The sequence below is a fragment of the Oncorhynchus nerka genome, linkage group LG18 (genome assembly GCF_034236695.1).
Source record: "Oncorhynchus nerka isolate Pitt River linkage group LG18, Oner_Uvic_2.0, whole genome shotgun sequence".
Classification (NCBI taxonomy): Eukaryota; Metazoa; Chordata; class Actinopteri; order Salmoniformes; family Salmonidae; genus Oncorhynchus; species Oncorhynchus nerka.
In genome coordinates, this window is record NC_088413.1 from 30149496 (window position 1) to 30174660 (window position 25165).

Consider the following 25165-nt stretch of genomic DNA (forward strand, 5'->3'; position numbering starts at 1 on the left):
TGACCTGGGAAGGAGAGCTATAAGTAAATCTAGCTACCCTCCCCCTGCACACACACACAGAGTAGCTATCTCCACAGGACCAGACCCATTGATTAAAAACTCATCTAAACGGTCCACCGCTAGCCGGGCCTGGCTAAACAACTTGACTTTTCTCCTCTTTTTTTAAACAATTTTTGCCGCAGAATAAATTTGCCATGCTGCTGGCCTGTGTATGTGATGGTGGGCAAAGTGTGTGTGTGTGTGTCCGTGTGTGCGTGTGCATTTGTGTGTGTGTGCATGTGTTCATCCGTTCTGCGTGTGTGCTGTGTGTGATTTATTCACTCAGTCCCCTAGTATCGATCAGGCTGATAAGCCTCAGAGGGGAAAGGTCCAGGCTTCCCAGCAGCCCTTAAACACACTGTGTTATGTGTGCTAAACAGGGAGATGTAAGCCCACATGAATAACAATATGTGTGTGTGTGTGGGGGGGGGTTGGATCACGTGTGATTTTGTGCATGCATAGCGGTGATGTGAAAAGGGAATTGGTTATTTGACGTGGCACTGTACAGTGTCATACTGTGGTGTTTATGAATGTGCTGAGTGAAAGTTGTATAGTGTGTTATTTCCTGTTGGTCCTCTAGCGTGATGTGTATCTCAGAATATCTCTGTCTCCGCGGCGTCCTATAGCTGCAGTGTACAAAATAACGACGTCTCTAAGTAGATCATCTCTACGTGTTATTTCTCCCCAGCCTGGTGTCCATCATCAGAGGCCAAGTCCTGACGGCAGACGGAACCCCCCTCATAGGAGTCAATGTTACCTTCGTCCACTACCCCGACCACGGATACACCGTCACGCGCAAGGACGGCATGTAGGTCCACGTACTCACACACGTACACACACACACACACACACCACAGATTCTGGTCTTCCTCACCACTGACACCTCATACAGTATTTGATTTATGTTGTGTTTTCAGGACTGGTTGATTGAATCGTTATGAGTGTGTCTGTGTGTGCATATTTGCGTGAATGTTTTTCCGTGCATCGGTGAGTATTTGAGAGAGAGAAAAGAGAAACCGCAGCACGCTTCTTCTCCTGTCCCTCTACGACTCTGTCTCGTAAATCTCCCAAAATCCTCTCTCTCATGCAAATGTAATCTCAGCAGCTTCCCCCCAATGAAAAAGCACACACTCACAAACACCCCCCACCCCAAATGAAAACCCTGCGCCATTTAAATGTGAACTGGAGGGCTGTTTAAAATGCATTGGATTTACAAGGGCAGAATCAATTAGCCTGCGTCATTCTAGCGCAGGGCACAGAACACACATACACACACACCTCCACTACACCCTGCCCCCCACTCCGGGTTCCCCGGTGTTATTACAGCGAGTGTTCCTGCAACCCTCCTCGACACCAACCAGGAAATAGGAAACGCAGTCCGAGTCCCAAATAGCACCCTATTCGCTATATAGTGCACTACTTGCTTCCCATAGGGCTCTGGTGAAAAGTAGAGAGCAGTAGATAGGGAATAGGATGCCATTTGGGACAGAGGCGCAATCACTCCCAGGCCCCAGCCCCATCAGGACCTTTTATTACACCACCCGTGCCCAATTAGATTGTGAAGCAGGGGTGTTAAGGGCAAAAGTGCAAGCCGTGATATTTGGTGCTCCCTGCCTCATTGAGAGGAGGCTCTGTGTGATTGCTGGGAGTGTAATAGGTTGAATCTCTAGGGCGAGGCTAAGCTGCTAGATTGCAATAGGTGTGTGATGGCGACCGCTGTGGCAAATTGAATACATGATGTTGCACGATGTTCCACACTGCAGGTTGCAATGTATCCAGCCACTATGCCATGCCCCTGTTACTATATAGACTAAATGAAATGGAATCATTTATGTTGTTGTAATAGACTGAATATACTGCCATGCCCCTGTTACTATATAGACTAAATGAAATGGAATCATTTATGTTGTGGTAATAGACTGAATATACTGCCATGCCACTGCTAAAATAAACTGAATATACTGCCATGCCACTGATAAAATAGACTGAATATACTGCCATGCCACTGATAAAATAAACTGAATATACTGCCATGCCACTGCTAAAATAGGCTGAATATACTGCCATGCCACTGCTAAAATAGACTGAATATACTGCCATGCCACTGCTAAAATAGACTGAATATACTGCCATGCCACTGCTAAAATAGACTGAATATACTGCCATGCCACTGATAAAATAGGCTGAATATACTGCCATGCCACTGCTAAAATAGGCTGAATATACTGCCATGCCACTGCTACAATAGACTGAATATACTGCCATGCCACTGCTAAAATAGACTGAATATACTGCCATGCCACTGCTACAATAGACTGAATATACTGCCATGCCACTGCTAAAATAGACTGAATATACTGCCATGCCACTGCTAAAATAGACTGAATATACTGCCATGCCACTGCTAAAATTGACTGAATATACTGCCATGCCACTGCTACAATAGACTGAATATACTGCCATGCCACTGATAAAATAGACTGAATATACTGCCATGCCACTGCTACAATAGACTGAATATACTGCCATGCCACTGCTACAATAGACTGAATATACTGCCATGCCACTGATAAAATAGACTGAATATACTGCCATGCCACTGCTACAATAGACTGAATATACATGCCATGGAACTGTCATTACCAAAAGTCAAATTAGTGGATTCTGCTATTTCAGCCATGTCACTGAGCTCTTCAGCACACAGCCATGCAATTGCCATAGACAAACATGGGCAGTAGAATGGCCTTACTGAAGAGCTCAGTGACTTTCAACGTGGCACCGTCATAGGATGACACCTATCCAACAAGTCAGATTGTCAAATTTCTGCCCTGCTAAAGCTGCCCCGGTCAACTGTAAGCTCTGTTATTGTGAAGTGGAAGCATCTTGGAGCAACAACGGCTCAGCCGCGAAGTGGTAGGCCACACAAGCTCACAGAATGGGACCACCGAGTGCTGAGGCGCGCAGCGCATAAAAATCCAAACTGCCTCTGGAAGCAAAATCAGCACAAGAACTGTTCGTTGGGAGCTTCATGAAATGGGTTTCCATGGCTGAGCAGCCGCACACAAGCCTAAGATCACCATGCGCAATACCGAGCGTCAGCTGGAGCAGTGTAAAGCTCGCCGCCATTGGACTCTAAAGCAGTGGGAACGTGTTCTCTGGAGTGATGAATCGCGCTTCACCATCTGGCAGTCCGACGGACGATTCTGGGTTTGGCGGATGCCAGGAGAATGCCACCTGCCCTAATGCATAATGCCAACTGTAAAGTTTGGTGGAGGAGGAATAATGGTCTGGGGCTGTTTTTCATGGTTCAGGTTAGGCCTCTTAGTTCCAGTGAAGGGAAATCTTAACACTACAGCATACAATGACTTTCTATCTAGACGATGCTGGGCTTCCAACTTTGGGGCAACAGTTTGGGGAACTTCCTGTTTCAGCATGACAATGCCCCCGTGCACAAAGTGAGGTCCATACAGAAATGGTTTGTCGAGGTCGGTGAGGAAGAACTTGACTGGCCTTGACCTCAACTCCGTCGAATGCCTTTGGGATGAATTGGAACGCCGACTGCGAGCCAGGCCTAATCGCCCAACATCAGTGCCCGACCTCACTAATGCTCTTGTGGCTGAATGGAAGCAAGTAACCGCAGCAATGTTCCAACATCTAGTGGAAAGCCTTCCCAGAAGAGTGGAGGCTGTTATCGCAGCAAAGGGGGGACCAACTCCATGCCCATGATTTTGGAATGAGAGGAGCAGGTGTCCACGTACTTTTGACCATTTAGTGTATTTAAGCAGTAAGGCCCAAGGGGGTCCATGCCTAAGGACTGTGCTTAGGGACGACGCATCACGGAGTGCCTGGATTCAGCCATTAGTCGTGGTATATTGGCCAAATACCACAAACCCCAAGGTATACAGTCTCAAACTCCCATGGTATACCGTCTCACATACCACTGCTGTCAGCCAATCAGCATTCTGGGCTGGAACCACCCAGTTTATAAATAACAATATATCTGGTCGTAACAGATTGTGCTTCCATGAGTGTGTTCTTTTATCTATGCATTTTCTGTATGTGTTGCGTGTGTGTCTTCACACTTCACCCCACCAGCCCCCTCCAGACACAGAATATAGGACAGGACTTAGGGGACCTTCTCTCTCTTCCACTCGGATGGTTCTCCCTATAGGCCTGCTACATGTTAAAAGACAAAGTCAGCTAGCCAAACGAAGCTCTCTCTCACCACACAAACACACATCCAATAATAATTGGCCCCATCATCTTATTTTCAGTACAGGAGAAAGAACAGAATCATGTTTTGTTCTGAGATAAGTAGTAGAGAGGAAGAGGGAGAGATGTAGCAGGAAAGGAGAGAGGGAGAGAGAAAGAGAGCCTCAGGTTGGACATACTAGACAGGAGAGACCATTAGAACAGGACAGTCTGATCACCCTTCATCCTCACTCTACCTCCACCAGTGCCAAAGATACAGAGATCTCTGTCTCCAGGGCCCAAGAACAACCCGGAGGAAATGTGTGAACACGCAAAAGGCCCTTTCTACTCTCTGTGTGTGTGGGCTGAAGGGGTGTGTGTGCCTGTGTGCGTCTGTCTGTCCGCCTGTCTCTCTGTGTGAATGTACATGCCTGTGTGTTTATCTCACCACCTCTAACCCCATCTCTCCTCTTCTCTAACCCCATCTCTCCTCTTCTCTATCCTCATCTCTCTCCAGGTTTGACCTGTTGACCAACGGTGGGGCCAGTCTGACCCTGAGTTTCGAGCGGGCTCCGTTCCTGATACAGTACCGCACCGTGTGGATCCCCTGGAATGTCTTCTATGTCATGGACACCCTGGTCATGAAGAAGGTGAAATATAGTTGAAAAAGATATTTAATTAAATGTAATTGTATTGAGTCTTATTGAATTCCATTGTATTTCATTTAATCGTATTGAATCATATTGAACTGTATTGAATTGTATTTAATCATATTCAATTGTATTGAATCGTGTTACTCATTCAATTGTATTGACTCGTATTGAATTGTATTGACTCGTCTTCAATCATATTGAATCGTATTGCAGGAGGAGAATGACATCCCCAGCTGTGACCTGAGTGGTTTCATCAGGCCCAGTCCTGTCATAGTGGCCTCTCCCCTCTCTACCTGCTTCAGGTCCTCACCAGAGGATGGGCCCATCATACCTGAGACACAGGTGAGACATACACATCATCATATACACATTATCATCATACACCCATTATCATCAGCATGCACACATGATCATCATCGTACACACATTATCATCATTGTCGTACGCGCATGATCATACACACATGATCATCATACACACATTATCATCATGCACACATTATCGTCATGCACACATTATCGTCGTCGTGCACACCGTATCATCATATATATATACATTATCATCATCATACACACATCGTCATCATTGTACATGCATGATCATAATCATACACACATCATCATACACACATTATCATCATACACACATTATCATCATTGTATGTACATTATCATCGTACACACAATATCATCCTCGTATACACATTATCGTCATATATACCTTATCATCATCATACACACATTATCATCATCATACACACATTATCATCATCATGCACACTTTATCATCATCATATATACATTATCATCGTCGTCATCATACACACATTATCACCATCATATATAGATTATCATCATATATACACGTTATCATCATATATACACATTATCACCACATATAAATATCATCAGCATATATACATTATCATCATCATACACACATTATCATCATCATATACGTACATGCACACACACACACACACACACGATCCGAAACCCAGACTAGTTGTACTGAATACACACACTTTTCCACAAACCCGTTATACCAAAGACTCAAGTGAGGTGACAGAGGAGAAAGGATACCTACAGTATATCAAACACCCACTGTACACACACCTCACAACACGGTCAGCTAGGGTTCGTCCAGTTCACTCAACTTCCAGCTCACTACCCCTCTCCACAGACCCACTCAGTACCCTCATCTGTTCAACTCATCTGTTCAACTCATCTGTTCAACTCTCCTGTTCAACTCTCCTGTTCAACTCATCTGTTCAACTCTCCTGTTAAACTCTCCTGTTAAACTCTTCTGTTAAACTCTCCTGTTCAACTCTCCTGTTCAACTCATCTGTTCAACTCTCCTGTTAAACTCTCCTGTTAAACTCTCCTGTTAAACTCTCCTGTACAACTCTCCTGTGCAACTCTCCTGTTCAACTCTCCTGTTCAACTCATCTGTTAAACTCTCCTGTTCAACTCATCTGTTAAACTCTCCTGTTAAACTCTCCTGTTAAACTCTCCTGTACAACTCTCCTGTGCAACTCTCCTGTGCAACTCTCCTGTGCAACTCTCCTGTTCAACTCTCCTGTTCAACTCATCTGTTCAACTCTCCTGTTCAACTCATCTGTTCAACTCTCCTGTACAACTCTCCTGTTCAACTCTCCTGTTCAACTCATCTGTTCAACTATCCTGTACAACTCTCCTGTGCAACTCTCCTGTTCAACTCTCCTGTTCAACTCATCTGTTCAACTCTCCTGTTCAACTCTCCTGTTCAACTCATCTGTTCAACTCATCTCTTCAACTCTCCTGTGCATCTCTCCTGTGCAACTCTCCTGTGCAACTCTCCTGTTCAACTCTCCTGTTCAACTCATCTGTTTAACTCTCCTGTTCAACTCATCTGTTCAACTCTCCTGTTCAACTCATCTGTTCAACTCATCTGTTCAACTCTCCTGTTCAACTCATCTGTTCAACTCTCCTGTACTGTACTGTACTGTAAATGAGGGAGATGACGTTTATGAATTTCCTGCCTGGGCTGCGGACAGTGGAATTATGACATTAACATTTTGCGGGGAACGGGAGACCTCACAAAAAGCTGGGCCGAACTTCAGTACTTGAAGTATAAAAGCACACCTTTAACAGCCCAGTGAATACAAGGTCTAGCCATTTTCTAACTGCCTGCACAGATGCTCTTTGTTTCTTTGAACGAGGAGAAGCCTTGATGAAGAGAGAGAGCATTTAAATCCATGTATAGTCTTTCTAGCTGTGCCAGACAAGGTGTGAGTTGTTACGAGGGTCTCACACGCGCTCGCACACGCACACTCATTCGTAGATCAAAACCCAGGCTTTACCATTACGGCAGTATCACAGGCCAATCTGTGCAGAAGAGCATCTTCAGTAAAGCTGATACAGGGGGCCAAACACATGTTTTATCTGCTCCGAATGAGTCCTCTCTCTCTCTCTCAATCTCTCTCTCTCGCTCTCTCTCTCTCAATCTCTCTCTATCTCTCTCTCTCTCTCTCTCTCTCAATCTCTCTCTCTCTATCTCTCTCTCTCTCTCTCTCTCTCTCTCTCTCTCTCTCTCTCTCTCTGTGCAGCCAGATAGACTTTGATTCCTCTTGGCCCAACTTCTGTCTCCTCTTCTCTGGCACTCCTTCAGTCTAAAGCACTACTTTAATAAGGATGTGTTCTGCACCATCAGCCAAACAATACACACAGACATAAACACACACAGACATAAACACACACAGACATAAACACACACAGACATAAACACACACAGACATAAACACACACAGACATAGACACACACAGACATAAACACACACAGACATAAACACACACAGACATAGACACACAGACACACACAGACATAAACACACACAGACATAAACACACACAGACACACACAGACATAAACACACACAGACATAAACACACACAGACACACACAGACATAAACACACACAGACATAAACACACACAGACATAAACACACACAGACACACACAGACATAAACACACACAGACATAAACACACACAGACACACACAGACATAAACACACACAGACATAAACACACACAGACATAAACACACACAGACACACACAGACATAAACACACACAGACATAAACACACACAGACACACACAGACATAAACACACACAGACATAAACACACACAGACACACACAGACATAAACACACACAGACATAAACACACACAGACACACACAGACATAAACACACACAGACATAAACACACACAGACATAAACACACACAGACATAAACACACACAGACATAAACACACACAGACACACACAGACATAAACACACACAGACATAAACACACAGACACACACACAGACATAAACACACACAGACACAGACACACACAGACATAAACACACACGGGTATAAACACACAGATATAAACACACAGACACAAACAGACACACAGACATAAACACACACACAGACATAAACACAGTACACACAGTAACACAAACACACACTGAGAAACGCAAGCAATCAGACACAGGCACACACATAATACACAGAAACACTCACAGACTCTCTCATACACACACAGAGACAGGCACACAGTAACAGGCATCGTGCCCCAGCCCAGCCAGTCCCCAAACGATCCGGTCCTGATTTGAATTAGTTCCGGTTGTTATGAGCAGAACTATAAAGCCTCAGAGCTCGTGCAAGGAGAGGCGGATGGTGAAGGAGGTTAGCGTTTTATAAAGGAACGCAGGGGTCGGACAGCTATACCCCAGGGGCCTTCACCAGGGGTGTGTGTGTGTGTGTGGTGAGGAAAAACACAGTAAAAGGAACCCAGCACTAACACAAAGCCGTACCAAAGCAGTCAGTCACAGAGAGTAGCTAACTGGTAACAGACATGTCCACTAAGAGTCATCCTTGCAAGAGAATAGTCTTGCTGAGGAAAGTACTTTCATGGATTACACACACACACACACACACACACACACACACTTGGCTGTTATGTGGCTTGGGATAACACGTGGGATGCATGCACACACACACACACTTGGCTGTTATGTGGCTTGGGATAACACGCGGGATGCACGCACACACACACACACTTGGCTGTCATGTGGCTTGGGGATAACACGCTATTGTGTGCTCGCTGTTCCACAGAGGAGAAAGAATGGAAGCAGAAGACCAAATAAAGGTTAGCCAAGTGTGTTCAGTTGGAGCACAATGAGACAGTGGTCCTCAGTGTCTGGATGAAACCAACACTCTAAATTCTTCAGGTCCCAGAACCCAGTACGTAGGGGTCGTTGTTACCGCTGACGGGTTCTATTAACACAAAGGACCAGAAGAAAACAGTTTAGACAAGGTCACTCTGACGCGCTACACGTGGAACTCTCACAGAGGGATGACGCTGGAGCACTCAGTCGCCTTCCCCTGTGTCAAGCAGAAGAAAAAACAGACAAATATAAATAGTGAAATCTATTCAAATCAAAGTTGTAAGTTAAGCTAAGGTTTATCCCCGGAGAAATACTGTAGAAAACCTTTTTTTTCCCTCCCCAACCAAATATGGACACGTGGGTGAGACATTTGGCATGACTCTAAAATCTTCCTGTGTGGTGATCTGAGTCTAGATATTCCTTTTCGAGATGTTTACACTATGTGATGTTGGTGCACACCAAATCCAGTCTGAGGTGGTAGCAGGGTGATGGGATTGACTGTAGCCTGCGGTTATTAGCTGAACACACATGCATACCCACACACACACATTGAGCTGCAGCCTTAGCTGTCTGTAACAGTTGCACAGCCATGACACCACAAAAGTATGTACAAAGGTTTTATAGCAAAGCTTCTGTTGAGGTGTTTTATCCAATAAGATGGATTGGCAGTACTAACTATTGACCCAAGCCCAACCTATGGCATTATCCAATGTGTGTTATTAAAGGAGTGGTGGTTTTAAAGGGATACTTTGGGATGTTGGCAATGAGGTCCCAATCACATAGTATCCCTTTAAGATACAGCGCCAGTCCATTACCCCCATAGCCATATGTTTTCATTACACTTCTCCTTTAATGGCGGGTGGCACTTCAAAATAAAGCACCCGTTTATTGTTTGATCTCGGCTCCGCTCATTAAACCCTTTAATGATTTACCAGTTGGTATTATTATATCCTGCAGTTAAAACAATGTCCCCCTTCTAGATTGCAAAAGATAACATACACCAGAAAGCAGACACACCAGAAAGCAGACACACACACCAGAGAAGATGTAATAACAGAGTGTTTCTATCAGTTAGTTTAAAGCCAGGAGAAACATGCTCTTAGGCCAGACGTTGTAGTTAGAGCCGGCTGGGGAGACCAGGGTGGGGTCCCTTCGCTGGCGGAGTGTGTTCAGGACACACACACACATAATGTATGTGCAGACACACAGTTTACCAGAAAGAAAACACACCCGCCGCACAGGGTAATTAAGTCTGTGGTGACGGTGACACCGCCTGTGTGTGTGTGTGTGTGGGGGGGGCACTTTTTCCACCCTCAATTTGTTTTTCATTTTGATTGATTCCGTTGTCATTGGGCAACCATATTGGATATCAAAGGCTCGTTGAGACCCATGTCAAAGCTTCCCACCCCCGAGAGAGGGAGCAGGGGGAGAGAGAGGGAGCAGGGAGAGAGAGAGAGGGAGCAGGAGGAGAGAGGGAGGGAGCAGGGGGAGAGAGTGGGAGCAGGGGGAGAGGGAGCAGGGGGAGAGAGGGAGGGAGCAGGGGGAGAGAGGGAGGGAGCAGGGGGAGAGAGAGAGGGAGCAGGGAGAGAGAGTGGGAGCAGGGGGAGAGAGAGGGAGCAGGGGGAGAGAGAGTGGGAGCAGGGGAGAGAGAGAGGGAGCAGGGGGAGAGAGAGAGGGAGCAGGGAGAGAGAGGGGGGGCAGGGGGAGAGAGAGGGAGCAGGGGAGAGAGAGAGAGAGGGGGAGAGAGAGAGGGAGCAGGGGGAGAGAGAGTGGGAGCAGGGGGAGAGAGAGTGGGAGCAGGGGGAGAGAGAGAGGGAGCAGGGGGAGAGAGAGAGAGGGAGCAGGGGGAGAGAGGGAGGGAGCAGGGGGAGAGAGGGAGGGAGCAGGGGGAGAGAGGGAGGGAGCAGGGGGAGAGAGAGGGAGCAGGGGGAGAGAGAGAGGGAGCAGGGGGAGAGAGAGAGGGAGCAGGGGGAGAGAGAGTGGGAGCAGGGGGAGAGAGAGTGGGAGCAGGGGGAGAGAGGGAGGGAGCAGGGGGAGAGAGAGGGAGCAGGGAGAGAGAGAGAGGGAGCAGGGGGAGAGAGAGAGGGAGCAGGGGGAGAGAGAGAGGGAGCAGGGGGAGAGAGAGAGGGAGCAGGAGGAGAGAGGGAGGGAGAGGGAGAGAGACACAGAGAGAGAGAGAGAGAGAGAGAGAGAGAGAGAGACTAGAGCTAGAGAGTAAATAAGTGTTGAGTGATAGGTCTTTGGAATCTGATGGACCTAATAAATACCCTCAGTGCATGTGATGTGTACGGATTTGAGGTCATATTCCATTTAATTCCAACCTCCTCATACCCTCACTGACTCACCCTCCAAATCTCAGCCAGGGAGCTCTTTGGCCCCTGCTTTGAAAAGAGGGTGAAATGTGTTGATGTTAGGAGAGGATAAAAACAACAGAGAGACCTAACACCCAGGGCTTTCTGGAGCATCACACTAATGAAAAGACAGTGGATAGACAGCAGAGGAGCTCTGCACACACACACACAGTGGAGGCGCTCTGAACAGAAGATAACCCCTGGTTATGGTTATATGAAACAGCCTTTCATACGAGGACAGTCACTACGCTGAGAAAACAGGCCAGGGAGATCTCTCTCTCTCTCTCTCTCTATCTCTGTCTCTCTCTCTCTATTTTCCTTCTTCCCTTCTCTCCAAATAGTTTTCACAGATGAATGAATAGCGTTCTTGAACCCATGTGACCTCTCCGTTCTCTTGTCACTTTGCCATACCACCCAGAGTGTAGCTGTACTGAGACTTTTCTGAACCCTTTCGGCTTTGATGTTCTCACTGAAAACTGTTCAAAGATGACATTCTCCACTCCAGTCCTCTCAGGGTGTGCTAAGATGTACTAACCCTTCTTGACCCACTCTCCTTTGATGTGTCCCCCCAACCCAACAGGTCCTCCAGGAGGAGACGTCCATCCCGGGCAGCGACCTCAACCTGCTGTACCTGGGCAGCAGGGCGGCCGGCTACAAGCCTGTCCTCAAGGTCACCATGACCCAGGCCAGTGTGCCCTTCAACCTCATGAAGGTAGGGCTATCTCCTTTAGGTGTAACTAAATTGTGACTGGCATTGCTATCTCCATAGGTCTTGTAGGTCTTACAGTACAGCCCAAAATACAGTGAATAGATGTTTTTGGATTAATTTGCAAACACAAAACCAAGGCTACAATTTATTTTGATGTCAAATGCCTTTTGAGTGCGAAATGTACAGTCAGTCTTGCCCTAGCTGGCCATTATAATGCCCGTCTGAAAATGTGTTTATTCCATAATCTATTCCAGGTGCACCTGATGGTGGCGGTGGTGGGGCGTCTGTTCCAGAAGTGGTTCCCTGCCCAGCCCAACCTCTCCTACACCTTCATCTGGGACAAGACAGACGCTTACAACCAGAAGGTCTACGGCTTGTCTGAGGCAGTCGGTGAGTACTGTGGAGCAGGCCAAAGTACGCCACGAGTTAAAGGGAAATCCTAAAGCATGTTTCAACTTCATATTCGTCATCCCCAGCACCAACCCAACATCAACCTGTGTTCTAGGTTTTGTGGGGAAAAGATAGAGGGAGATAAATGTTTCAAAGGACGTCATCGGTGGGCAGCATGTGATTTTAACCAATTGCCTACTAATTGTCTACTAATTGCTTACTAATTGTCTACTAATTGGTTGATGATGACATTGGAAACACTTATCTTCCTCTATTTTCTTCACTACCAAACATAGCAACGTGCCATTTTCGCACATGTTGATGTTGGGGTGGTGCTGGAGATGATGAAAATCAAGTTGAGACATTTAGAAATGTCCCTTTAAAGTTGATTTATCCCCAAAGGGCAGTTACTCTTGGGCTTGAAAGGTGACAGGCAGACACATACTATTTCTTCAGTGACGCTAACGTGCGGCCTACTCCTTTGTCCGCCTTTCCTAAGCCCGTGCAGAGCACATACATGACATGTGCCTTTTGCTTAAACAGCTCTTTGTAAATGCTAAGGGAGTCCCTAACAGACTGCTGACAAAGATCTGACTTCACTCAGATGTGTGGGCTGAACGCTGAAGGAAGTGTTTTGGTCTAATACGGAACGTCGAGGCCTTCAGATCAGCCTGTGTGATGTCTGTCTCCACGGCGATATGCTAATGCGTTCCACGCGAAACACAACTGCAGCTTTTGGTCGGTCTTCACTTTTCTCCTTCCGGTGTTTTCTTTTCACATGTGTATGATACCTCTACAACACAAAGACCACCGCAGAGAGTAATAACGTTGTTCTTGTTTTTGCACACACACACACGCATGCACACACGCACACACACACACATGCACACACACGCACACACACACACACACGCATGCACACACGCACACACACACGCACATACACACACACTCTTTCTCTCTCAGGTTTCTGAAGGTCATGGGTAAAGGTGTGGCTTCCTTCTAAAAACAATACAGCCGGGGGGGTGCTGCTGCTTCTGGAGACCGTTGATGGTTGTGCTCACAATGACATCCCTAAACACACTTGTCACCCTACGCTCAAGCTGTTTCACACGGAGTCCCTGACAGGCAGGCAGACATGCAGCGGCTTGTTATTTTCAGTCCTGGGGGATCGGGGAGGGAGGGAAAGGAAGTTGGCCAGTGTCGAACTACCCACGTTTCTCTCATATGTAAATAAATACAAAATGACCGCCTTTACATAAACAAACTGTTCGACGGTGTAGACGCTGAAGGGTTGTTATTGTTGAGTCTAATGTATTCTTGCTTTGCCAGGAAGGAAGAGATAGGAGAAGGAGGGTGTTATTAGAAATGGCCCAGGCCCAAGTCATATTGATTGATTGTGTTTTCACCTTCTAACCTCCCCTTCGTCAGCATTCGTTTTTGTCCAATTGCATTACGCCTGTCTGGTAATTTGGCCTGCGCCATTATTGATCCATCAGAGGGGGGTTTGTCGTAATGTGATCGGCTGAAGACGGATAGGAGTTTAAAAAGAGCTGTAAGGAGATGATTATCAAGTTTGGGAAAGTTCTGTTATTACAAACTGAGTGGAGGTGTTGAGATATGACGGCAGAGATGAATTGTAATTGTGTAAGACGACTAATTAGAATCCCTCGACAAAAAAATAAATAATACCAATAACATTGTCTAGGCTTGTACTTGTCATTAGTCAGTTGGAGTCTTGTCATGAACAGTATCTGTGCTAACCCGATCCCCTCCTTCCTGTTCCTGTTGTAGTGTCCGTGGGTTTTGAGTACGAGTCGTGTCTGGACCTGATCCTGTGGGAGAAGAGGACAGCCACACTGCAGGGCTATGAGCTGGACGCCTCCAACATGGGAGGCTGGACGCTGGACAAACACCATATACTGGATATCCAGAACGGTAGGAACATGACTGCACACACACACACACACACACACACACCAAGCACACATGCGTGTACCTCCCCACACACACACAAACAAACTCACATTTACACGCATGCGCACACACACACTCATCACCAATGACTGTATATATGAGCCGTGTGACAATATTCTTTCCTATGTGAGGACTCAATATCGCATTGAAGCCAAATGAAGTCTGTTAAGATGGCGTCTCATGGAGACCTAACATGCACAGTTTGAACTCGTCCAGGAAGTGACATTGCAGGCTAGCTCAGTGCTGCCCCCTCTTATTGAGTAACTCAAGTTGAAGGCTGACTGGGATACTGCAGGCTGCCATAGCAACGAAATTATCCTTATAACTGCGAATTTAAAATAACATGAGAAGCAATTATTGGTACCATGGTTGTTCTCGGGAAAACGTTTCATTTACAGGGATATTGACTGTGAAGGAGGATCCTGTTCTCTGCTAACAATGCCTGCAGTACCACAGGCGGCGTTTGAACTTCCGTGGCTTCAGTGAGAAGGAGCGGTCTTTCTCCTCTGCTCGTCACACACGTACAGATTCCCCCACCACCTCTACCTCCAGCTTAATGCCTATCCTGCAGCTGTAACTCTAATTCATGCCTTGTTCACCTTTACAAGCTACCTAAGTGGTCCTTCTCAACAGATTTACACAGGGCTTATCGTTATTCGCTGACATAAGCTTGTTAAACAGGGAGCTCAACAGCACATCAATTACAGGTGCTATCTATCGTACAGACACTGTGAGGAGCTTTAGCAACACTAAGGCACATCACAGTAGACAGGAAGGAATCGGTGTGTGTGTGTGTGTGTGTGTGTGTGTGTGTGTGTGTGTGTGTGTGTGTGTGTGTGTGTGTGTGTAAGCATGTGTGTGTGTGTAAGCCACAACAGGGGTTGACTGACGACAGATCTCGTCTAGCACTCATGTTAATGTAAACACTGCTAACCAAACGAAGAGCATCATCGACTTATCTGTCAGAGCGACCTTGATGGAGAGAGCGAGAGATACTTGGCAGCCGAAACGTTTACGGGCCACCATGTCATCAACAAGACATCAGACAAGCTGTGATGTATGCCAGCCATGCCACGGTCTACCCTGACCAGTGAAACTTCAACAGGGGAAACAGAGGGGGAGAGATGGCAGAGAGAGAGAGAGGGATGGGGAGAGGAGATGGGAGGAAGGAAGGAAAGAGGAGGAGAGAGAGGAGGGAGGAGAGAGTGTTAGGTATCCCTAACACATACTGTATGTCTAAAGCCCTTAAAGAAGGTAAAGACAGGATGTGTTCATAAGTGAATATGTTGCAAAACTTCCACACACCATCCCCTTATCCTCAACTCCCGACCGCCAACCCACATCCACATCCTAAAAAAACAGAAACCATTAGTTGGAACGAGTGTGGGTACGGCCCGGGACGCCTCAGCTTCCCCCCAGCGTTTAAATCAGATAAACGACTGAAGTTTGACGTCCATCGACTTTTCAAACTGACGCGTGACTTAATTGAATCAGCCCCATTGTCGAGACGACCAAACGACCATGACAGGAGTGGGAGAGATAAGATCAGCTCAGACCGGGACAGGGACAGGCATTCGCTAGATTTGCCTGTCAGAAATATCCTCCCAGACAGACTCTTAACAGAGTCGATGTCTATAACAAACACATTGGATGTCCATAAGGACAGAGGGGATAATGGTGGTTCCTAGTGAAGGCCCAATCTACCAGAGTAATGAGGCTGGAGATGACATGAGGCAGTGGTGGAGACTGCTATCTGGGATCCTTGGGACTTGCCCCACCCTAAACCCTGACCCTAACCTTAACCCTTACCTCTCCTTAATCCTGACTTAACCCTTACCTTAAACATTTTCAATTTCAATGGGGTAGGGACGTCCCAAAGATCCAACTGGGATTTCGTGAAAACCAGGGAATTTAGTGAACGTATCTGGAATTTAGCGTTATTTATTTATTTAACCTTTATTTAACTAGGGCAAGACAGTTAAGAGCAAATTATTATTTACAATGACGACCTACACCGGCCGAACCCGGACGACGCTGGGCCTATTGTCCGCCGCCGTGATACAGCCTGGATACGAACCAGGGGCTTAAATACTTATTTTCCACCATCATTTGCAAATAAATTCATTAAAAATCCTACAATGTGATTTTCTGGATTGTTTTTCTCATTTTGTCTGTCATAGTTGAAGTGTACCTATGATGAAAATTACAGGCCTCTCTCATATTTTTAAGTGGGAGAACTTGCACAATTGGTTGCTGACTAAATACTTTTTTGTCCCACTGTATATAGTATATGACTTTAGCTTCATTAAAAAGTTATAATCTACACTCTTTTTAATGTGTGACCCATGTCCCTAAACTGATGATTCAACTGAACGTTCTTTCATATCTACTCAAGTTTATAGTTTATACCAACAGAGTTAGGAATAGGAGTGAACTTTTATGCAACCCTAACCCTTGTTTCCATAACCTCTGCTACTCTCTGTAGACTTACTGTATGGAACAAATGATCCCACTGCTTTAAACAGTAGAGTAGGTTGGAAAGAGTTGTAGCTATTGTAGTAGGAGCCAAAAGGCCTGCAGAATGAATGCATGGGTTATGGGAAGTCCTGGACTTATTGAAGTTTAGTTAGAAAACGGCCAACCTTCAACCATCCGACGGCATGTTTTACATTACTGTCCTGTAGCAGACGCTCTTATTCAGTCACTCACGTTCTGCACTCAGCAAACTGAAGCTCAGTGACAAAATACTGTCCAGAAAATACTGCAAATAAGTCACTTCAGTAACTAGCTACAGCGATCAAAGCCATAGACATTATTCTGAATATTCACAATGCTGAGGGGGAAGCAAAGGAGTAGTCTGAGAATGAAGTGTCTGATATTGAATACAGGCTATGTAGTAGTGTGAAGGAAGGACATTGATGCGCTGAATCCTAATTCCTGTTAAACGCTTCCCCTCCGTTCATCCTCTGGTTCACACACATTAACTCACAATGCTCGTAGCTACGAAACACACACAAAGCTAATGAACGTACAGTCACATGTCCGGTTGTTTGGTTGTCGGGGGCGATTGTCGTCAGGCAGGCTCAGGTTGCCGGGGCGGTGGTGTAGGAGGTACAGGGGGTGTTTAGGGGTCTTGCTCTTTCAGCCATTCAGCTTTGTAATGACACTAAGCCTTCTTTCACCTCTCCGGCTTAGTCCCTGCTGTCTGAGGGAATTCCTCTAGTCTTTCATCTCACACACACACATACACACACACACACACACACACCGATCACACAAACCCACATACACGCACACACACATGCATACACACACACATACGAACACACTACACATACAGTTGGCAGTTTGACCCAGACCCAACACCCCCACTCTCCCACCCTCCTCTGGGTCCCTGTTAGTCCCTCCTCTCCTTATCCCACTCTCCCCCCCTTTTCCAAGACCCCCAAACACACACATACACACACTCACTCCCCCTCGAAACACACACACCTACTACCCCAACCACTCCATTACAACCCCATATTTCCATCTCCCTCCCTGGCCCTTTGATTGGTCCCATTACTCCATCAGCTAGCACAGCAATCAGACCCCATTACTGGGGCATCTCAGCCAGCCTCCTACTCACAGGACACTGGACCTCCATTACTGCTCTGTAGCCCCAAAATGGCCACCACAACACAGTTCCTGTCCATCAATCCTTCAGTCCACCTACTAGGACAGGACACTGTACTGCTCTGTTGCTCCAAAATGGCCACCACAACACAGGTTCAGGCCTTTAGTCCACCTACTAGGACACAGATAGGACACTGGACCTGCGTTACTGTTCTACAGAGCCAAAAAGGCTGCCACAACACAGTTGTTTTGTGATATGTATATTTTTAAGTTGAATGCATTTGGAACTATTTACATTGGTCAGTCCATAATTACTTTTTGAATTCTGTCATGGAAATACATGTATTTTCTATTACCAAGTAATTTACGGCTTCTTTGCCTTTAGTTTTCCATGTGGCCCACTTTATCGGTGAATTCTGAAAGGTTATCCAAAGATTGTTCCATAAGGTTGTGTTTTTAGGGATTGATATTGGTTATTGTTGAATACGTTTCATTTTCCTCCATGTGGTTCTAGTGTTCTTAACTATACTGTTAATGTGGTTGTAATGACATCCTTGTCGTTGTTCGTCTCTGTATTCTTCCCCTGGCCACAGGAAGTGTGTCATATATCACAGTACAATGGCAGCGGGCACACCTCCCTTCTTCTCCTTCCCTCCAACTCTCCCTCCTTCATCCCTCCTTCCCAATGTCCTCCGTCACCACATCCATCAAATTACCAGTCATCCCTCTCTCTAAATCCCCAGGGCTTTCACTAGGCGAGAACTTGAGCCCTCATAACAGCGGTGTGTGTGTTAGTGTGTATGTTAGTGTGTGTGTTAGTGTGTGTTTTAGTGTGTGTGGTAGTGTGTGTATTAGTGTGTGTGTTAGTGTGTATGTTAGTGTGTGTGGGTCTTGTGCGTGTCACCACACTACACACCCAGATCAAACACACTGACTAACAGATCTCTCTCACTGTGAGATTGCTGTCCAGATCAACAGATCAAACACACTGACTAACAGATCCCTCTCACTGTGAGATTGCTGTCCAGATCAACAGATCAAACACACTGACTAATAGATCCCTCTCACTGTGAGATTGCTGTCCAGATCAACAGATCAAACACACTGACTAACAGATCTCTCTCACTGTGAGATTGCTGTCCAGATCAACAGATCAAACACACTGACTAACAGATCCCTCTCACTGTGAGATTGCTGTCCAGATCAACAGATCAAACACACTGACTAACAGATCCCTCTCACTGTGAGATTGCTGTCCAGATCAACAGATCAAACACACTGACTAACAGATCTCTCTCACTGTGAGATTGCTGTCCAGATCAACAGATCAAACACACTGACTAACAGATCCCTCTCACTGTGAGATTGCTGTCCAGATCAACAGATCAAACACACTGACTAACAGATCCCTCTCACTGTGAGATTGCTGTCCAGATCAACAGATCAAACACACTGACTAACAGATCTCTCTCACTGTGAGATTGCTGTCCAGATCAACAGATCAAACACACTGACTAACAGATCCCTCTCACTGTGAGATTGCTGTCCAGATCAACAGATCAAACACACTGACTAACAGATCCCTCTCACTGTGAGATTGCTGTCCAGATCAACAGATCAAACACACTGACTAACAGATCCCTCTCACTGTGAGATTGCTGTCCAGATCAACAGATCAAACACACTGACTAATAGATCCCTCTCACTGTGAGATTGCTGTCCAGATCAGATCAACAGATCAAACACACTGACTAACAGATCTCAAACACACTCACTGTGAGATTGCTGTCCAGATCAACAGATCAAACACACTGACTAATAGATCCCTCTCACTGTGAGATTGCTGTCCAGATCAACAGATCAAACACACTGACTAACAGATCCCTCTCACTGTGAGATTGCTGTCCAGATCAACAGATCAAACACACTGACTAACAGATCCCTCTCACTGTGAGATTGCTGTCCAGATATTTGTTTCCTTGAAAAATGCTTTCATATGCATCAATTTATTTCAAATGCGAGCAGCTTCTAGTATTTCTCCCTCTGCAGTGATATCTGAATCAGAGCCTGTTGTGCTTTCTGGTTTATATCACACATGCATGTACACACACTCATTCTGTCACCCCCCCCCCCCCCCTGGATGGATATGTAAGAAGTGTTGGCCAGCAGCAGTTTAGTGATAGATGACCACATCACAGCTTTCTCCTCGTAGACTATCATCACCACACGTCTTTCATCAGACATCTCCTCTTACGTAAGGCCGCTAGGAATCCAGGAATCTGTCAGTCGCTCGACAGTTTAGGAGGGAAAAGAGAGAGAGGAGAGGGAGGAGAGAGAGATGGGCGAGATGAAGCCACAGCTTTCGCTCTTTTTTTCCTCCGTCAGGCTGTTCCATCCTTTCAACTTCCTGTCTGCCGGCTTCAAAGCCCTGATTGGCCCTCAAACACTTCCTGTGTCGACGATGTCTTCCTTCCTGTGTCACAAACACCAGTGTGTTCTCTAAGTGGACTCACAACTTGACCCCCCCCCCCCCCCCCCCCCATCTCTCTTTTACTCGTTTTTTCAATCCCCCTCTTCTGCCTAGCCAGCCTCTTCTCTATTGGGTGTGCGGGTCCAGATAAGCATAGTGTTTGGCAGCCGTTATTATGTCCATCTGGCATCTGCAACCACGGCAGGTCTCTCAGGGGAAGCAGTGATGTCTGTAATCTGAAAGACAGCATTCATGGACATGGGAAAAAGAAGCACTCTGCTTTCCGAGTTTGCCACTACCCATCTCACCCCGTCGACTCCAGACATCTCTCACACAAACTCATTCTCAATATTTCATTCTCTGTCATTCCCTTTTTCCTGGTCCTGTGTGTTTTGGCAGCACTCTCACACACATGAAACTACCTAAAGGCAGTAGGAGGCAGGTGTTTTTATACACACACACACCTTTTCTCTCATAGCCTACATACACACATATTCTCCCGTGTCCTCGTACCGACCATCTCGTCTCTGATTGTTTGGGAGCGTGTAATGTGGTGACGGAAGACCCTGGAGTGGTGAAACCCTGTGATGCCCCCCCCCTTCCTCTGGGCCTGTCTCCCCCCCCCCTCTCTCCCTCTATCTCCCCCTCTCTCTGTCTCTTACTCTCCTCCTTTCATCTCTCCTTATCAGGCCTATTCAGAGGCCTGTGGTGCTGTAGCTCCAGCAGCCAGCTCAGCAGGTGGGCCTCACTACCCACAATCCCACTGGAGTCCTTGGCACCTGGGGAAGCCGGGGGCGCCTGGTTCTCATTCCCCCATTTTAAACTCTCCCCCTCTCGGTCCCTTTCCTCGGCCGCGTCATTTATTGTACTGTCTCACTTTAGTGAGCTGTTATTGTTTTCCAATTATTGTGGGTTGAAAATCAGATCTCTTGGTTCGGTACAATGTTTTACCAGTTCATTGGTTGTGTTGATGTCAGAAGAGCTGGAGACAGTCAAACTCTTTCAGAGACCAAGCAAGCACCACAGGGAAGCTCTTATAGCCATTACCTAGATTAAATTGTTATAGCCATTACCTAGATTAAGCTCTTATAGCCATTACCTAGATTAAATTGTTATAGCCATTACCTAGATTAAGCTCTTATAGCCATTACCTAGATTAAATTATTCTAGCCATTACCTAGATTAAGCTTTTATAGCCATTACCTAGATTAAATTATTCTAGCCATTACCTAGATTAAGCTTTTATAGCCATTACCTAGATTAAGATAGATTAAGCTCTTGCAGCAAATACCTAGATAAAGTGTTTATAGCCATTACCTAGATTAAGATTTTATAACCATTACCTAGATTAAGATAGATTAAGCTCTTGCAGCAAATACCTAGATGAAGTGTTTATAGCCATTACCTAGATTAAGCTCTTATAACCATTCCCTGGATTAAGTTTTTATAGCCCTTCCCTGGATTAAACTCTTGCAGCAATTACCTAGATAAAGTTGTTATAGCCATTACCTGGATTAAGCTCTTATAGCCATTACCTGGATAAAGCTCTTATAGCCATTACCTGGATTAAACTCTTATAGCCATTCCCTGGATTAAGCTCTTATAGCCATTACCTAGATAAAGCTCTTATAGCCATTACCTGGATTAAGCTTTTATAGCCATTACCTAGTTTAAGATTTTATAGCCATTCCCTGGATTAATCTCTTATAGCCATTACCTAGATTAAGCTTTATAACCATTACCTAGATTACATTTGTATAACCATTATCTAGACTAAACTCTTATAGTGATTACCTAGATTAAACTTTTATAGCCATTACCTAGATTAAACTTTTTTAGCCATTACCTAGATTAAGTTTTTATAGCCATTACCTAGATTACTAGATTAAGCTCTTATAGACATGACCTAGATTAAGCTCTTATAGCCAATGCCTAGATTAAGCTCGTATAGCCATTACCTAGATTAAACTCTTATAGCCATTACCCACATTAAGCTCTTATAGCCATTACCTAGATTAAATTCGTATAGCCATTACCTAGATTAAGCTTTTATAGCCATTACCTAGATTAAGCTCTTATAGCCATTACCTAGATTAAGCTCTTATAGCCATTACCTGGATAAAGCTCTTATAGCCATTACCTGGATTAAGCTCTTATAGCCATTCCCTGGATTAAGCCCTTATAGCCATTACCTAGATAAAGCTCTTATAGCCATTACCTGGATTAAGCTCTTATAGCCATTACCTAGTTTAAGATTTTATAGCCATTCCCTGGATTAATCTCTTATAGCCATTACCTAGATTAAGCTCTTATAGCCATTACCTAGATTAAGCTTTATAACCATTACCTAGATTACATTTGTATAACCATTATCTAGACTAAACTCTTATAGTGATTACCTAGATTAAACTTTTATAGCCATTACCTAGATTAAACTTTTTTAGCAATTACCTAGATGAAGCTTTTATAGCCATTACCTAGATTAAGCTCTTATAGCCATTACCTGGATAAAGCTCTTATAGCCATTACCTAGATAAAGCTCTTATAGCCATTACCTAGATAAAGCTCTTATAGCCATTACCTAGATACAGCTCTTTATAGCCATTACCTGGATAAAGCTCTTATAGCCATTACCTGGATAAAGCTCTTATAGCCATTACCTGGATAAAGCTCTTATAGCCATTACCTGGATAAAGCTCTTATAGCCATTACCTGGATAAAGCTCTTATAGCCATTACCTGGATAAAGCTCTTATAGCCATTACCTGGATAAAGCTCTTATAGCCATTACCTGGATAAAGCTCTTATAGCCATTACCTAGATAAAGCTCTTATAGCCATTACCTGGATAAAGCGTGGACAAGCATCTAGTGTGAAATACCAACCTACTATGGTGTTTATCACAGAAAGACAGGCGGGAGAAGCAGTGACAATTATTATGGGAAATACATTTTGGTTAATGACTATTGAGCAGCACTGTACCGGATTGGACAATAATCACACACATTTTGTTCCACTCTTTTACACAGGCTAAAACACACATGGGTTGCAGTTTTTTTCTATTAAATCAATAGAAAGGAAGAATTCTCGATCTACACACACATACACACACATACAACACACACACACTACACACGCTACACACACAGCACCTTAGTCGGTCAGTCCAGGGCCTAACTGATTGAGTCGTTTTCCTACCCAGGACCCTGTTCATTTGTTATTGTTGATTTCCCCTCACACACCAAAAGGAGATGTGGTGTGTTTACAAATGCGCACATACACACACACACATGCACACCTAATGCTTTCCTGCTAGAGAAAGGAATGTGTGTGTGTGTGTGTGTGTGTGTGTGTGTGTGTGTGTGTGTGTGTGTGTGTGTGTGTGAACAGGAAATAGGCCATCCATCCCATTTCCTATATGTACCTTTGTGACCATCATTCTGGCCGTTGATATTTCAATTGGTGTGACTATTCCATAATAATTTGCTGAATCAATTACATTCATAAGATTCAAATAGGTCCTCAGAATCCTCCGGACACCAAATGTAACTTGTAATCGGCCAGAAAATGTATTGATTGGTCAGAAATGCATAGACTAAAAACTAAAATAAGATGATAGTGTATTTTCTGACTGCAAGACAACAGCTTAGCTGGCCCATCCAAGCTAGACCTGAACTATATTGAAAACTAATTCCACACATATAACAATAGATGTGGCCTAAAGACAATATTCAATTGACAATAGTCTGATGGGTGAAAATATGATCAATTGCATTGACAAAGAAGGGAACGGAGATGACCAAATAGCACCACTTCTTCCTACAGAGGTCCATGCAGGCCAGATGTTTGGGTTGCTGTACCCTATCAGAAAGAGCCAAGGTTTCTAATCAATCTATTTTTGCCAAACCACTCTACAAATTGTGTGGATGGTCTCTCTTTCCAAAATCAAACTTGTTCCTAGAATAACCGCAGCTCCACGTGCCGTGTTCCTCATTTGAATCCTGGTGATAATCAGCAATAGCCATTTGGGTTATTTCTGTAATATTCCATTATGTTCCTACTGTGAAATATATGTGTGTTGACTGTGGTAGGGCAGGACCCGTGATGTCTGCCTAACTGGCACGTTGATTTCATTGGCATCATTAGCAGTCATAGCCTACTAAACACAGATAAATACAACTCAAACATGCTATTCTGTTCTTTTAAATAAATGGTCTTCTATAATGTTTTGTTATGACCTTCCTAAACTAAATATGAATGGATTTCTTTGATTGTTTATATTACATGGATGTATTAGACTGGCTATTAGACTATTTAACAGGCTATGCTACTGTTAGATATGCGTACGGTCATTTTGACCCTAATGGCGCTTTGAGGATGAAATGCCCAGAAACCTTTTTTTCTATTTGATTATATTTGTCTCAAAGGATTGCTATAGATTAGAATACACACATTTAGGATGGTGGGTTCAAGGTTTTCAATCAAATGAAGTTATTGAAATGACCGAATGTAAAACGTCCTGATTGACCGTCTTAGCCGTTGTAGTGTTAACGGCTTCAAT

The 25165-nt window shown here is 44.9% G+C and overlaps 1 protein-coding gene across 3 annotated transcripts in view; it reads left to right on the forward strand.

Moving 5' to 3' along the window:
* Positions 1-25165, forward strand: part of LOC115146713 (teneurin-3) — a 339724-nt gene that overhangs the window by 264292 nt on the left and 50267 nt on the right. For all 3 annotated transcript variants that reach the window (XM_065003929.1, XM_065003930.1, XM_065003931.1), the window contains 6 exons: positions 728-847; positions 4748-4880; positions 5097-5225; positions 12026-12157; positions 12409-12544; positions 14339-14482. In XM_065003929.1, coding sequence (XP_064860001.1) covers positions 728-847; positions 4748-4880; positions 5097-5225; positions 12026-12157; positions 12409-12544; positions 14339-14482 — 794 coding nt within the window. The remainder of the gene's footprint in view (positions 1-727; positions 848-4747; positions 4881-5096; positions 5226-12025; positions 12158-12408; positions 12545-14338; positions 14483-25165) is intronic.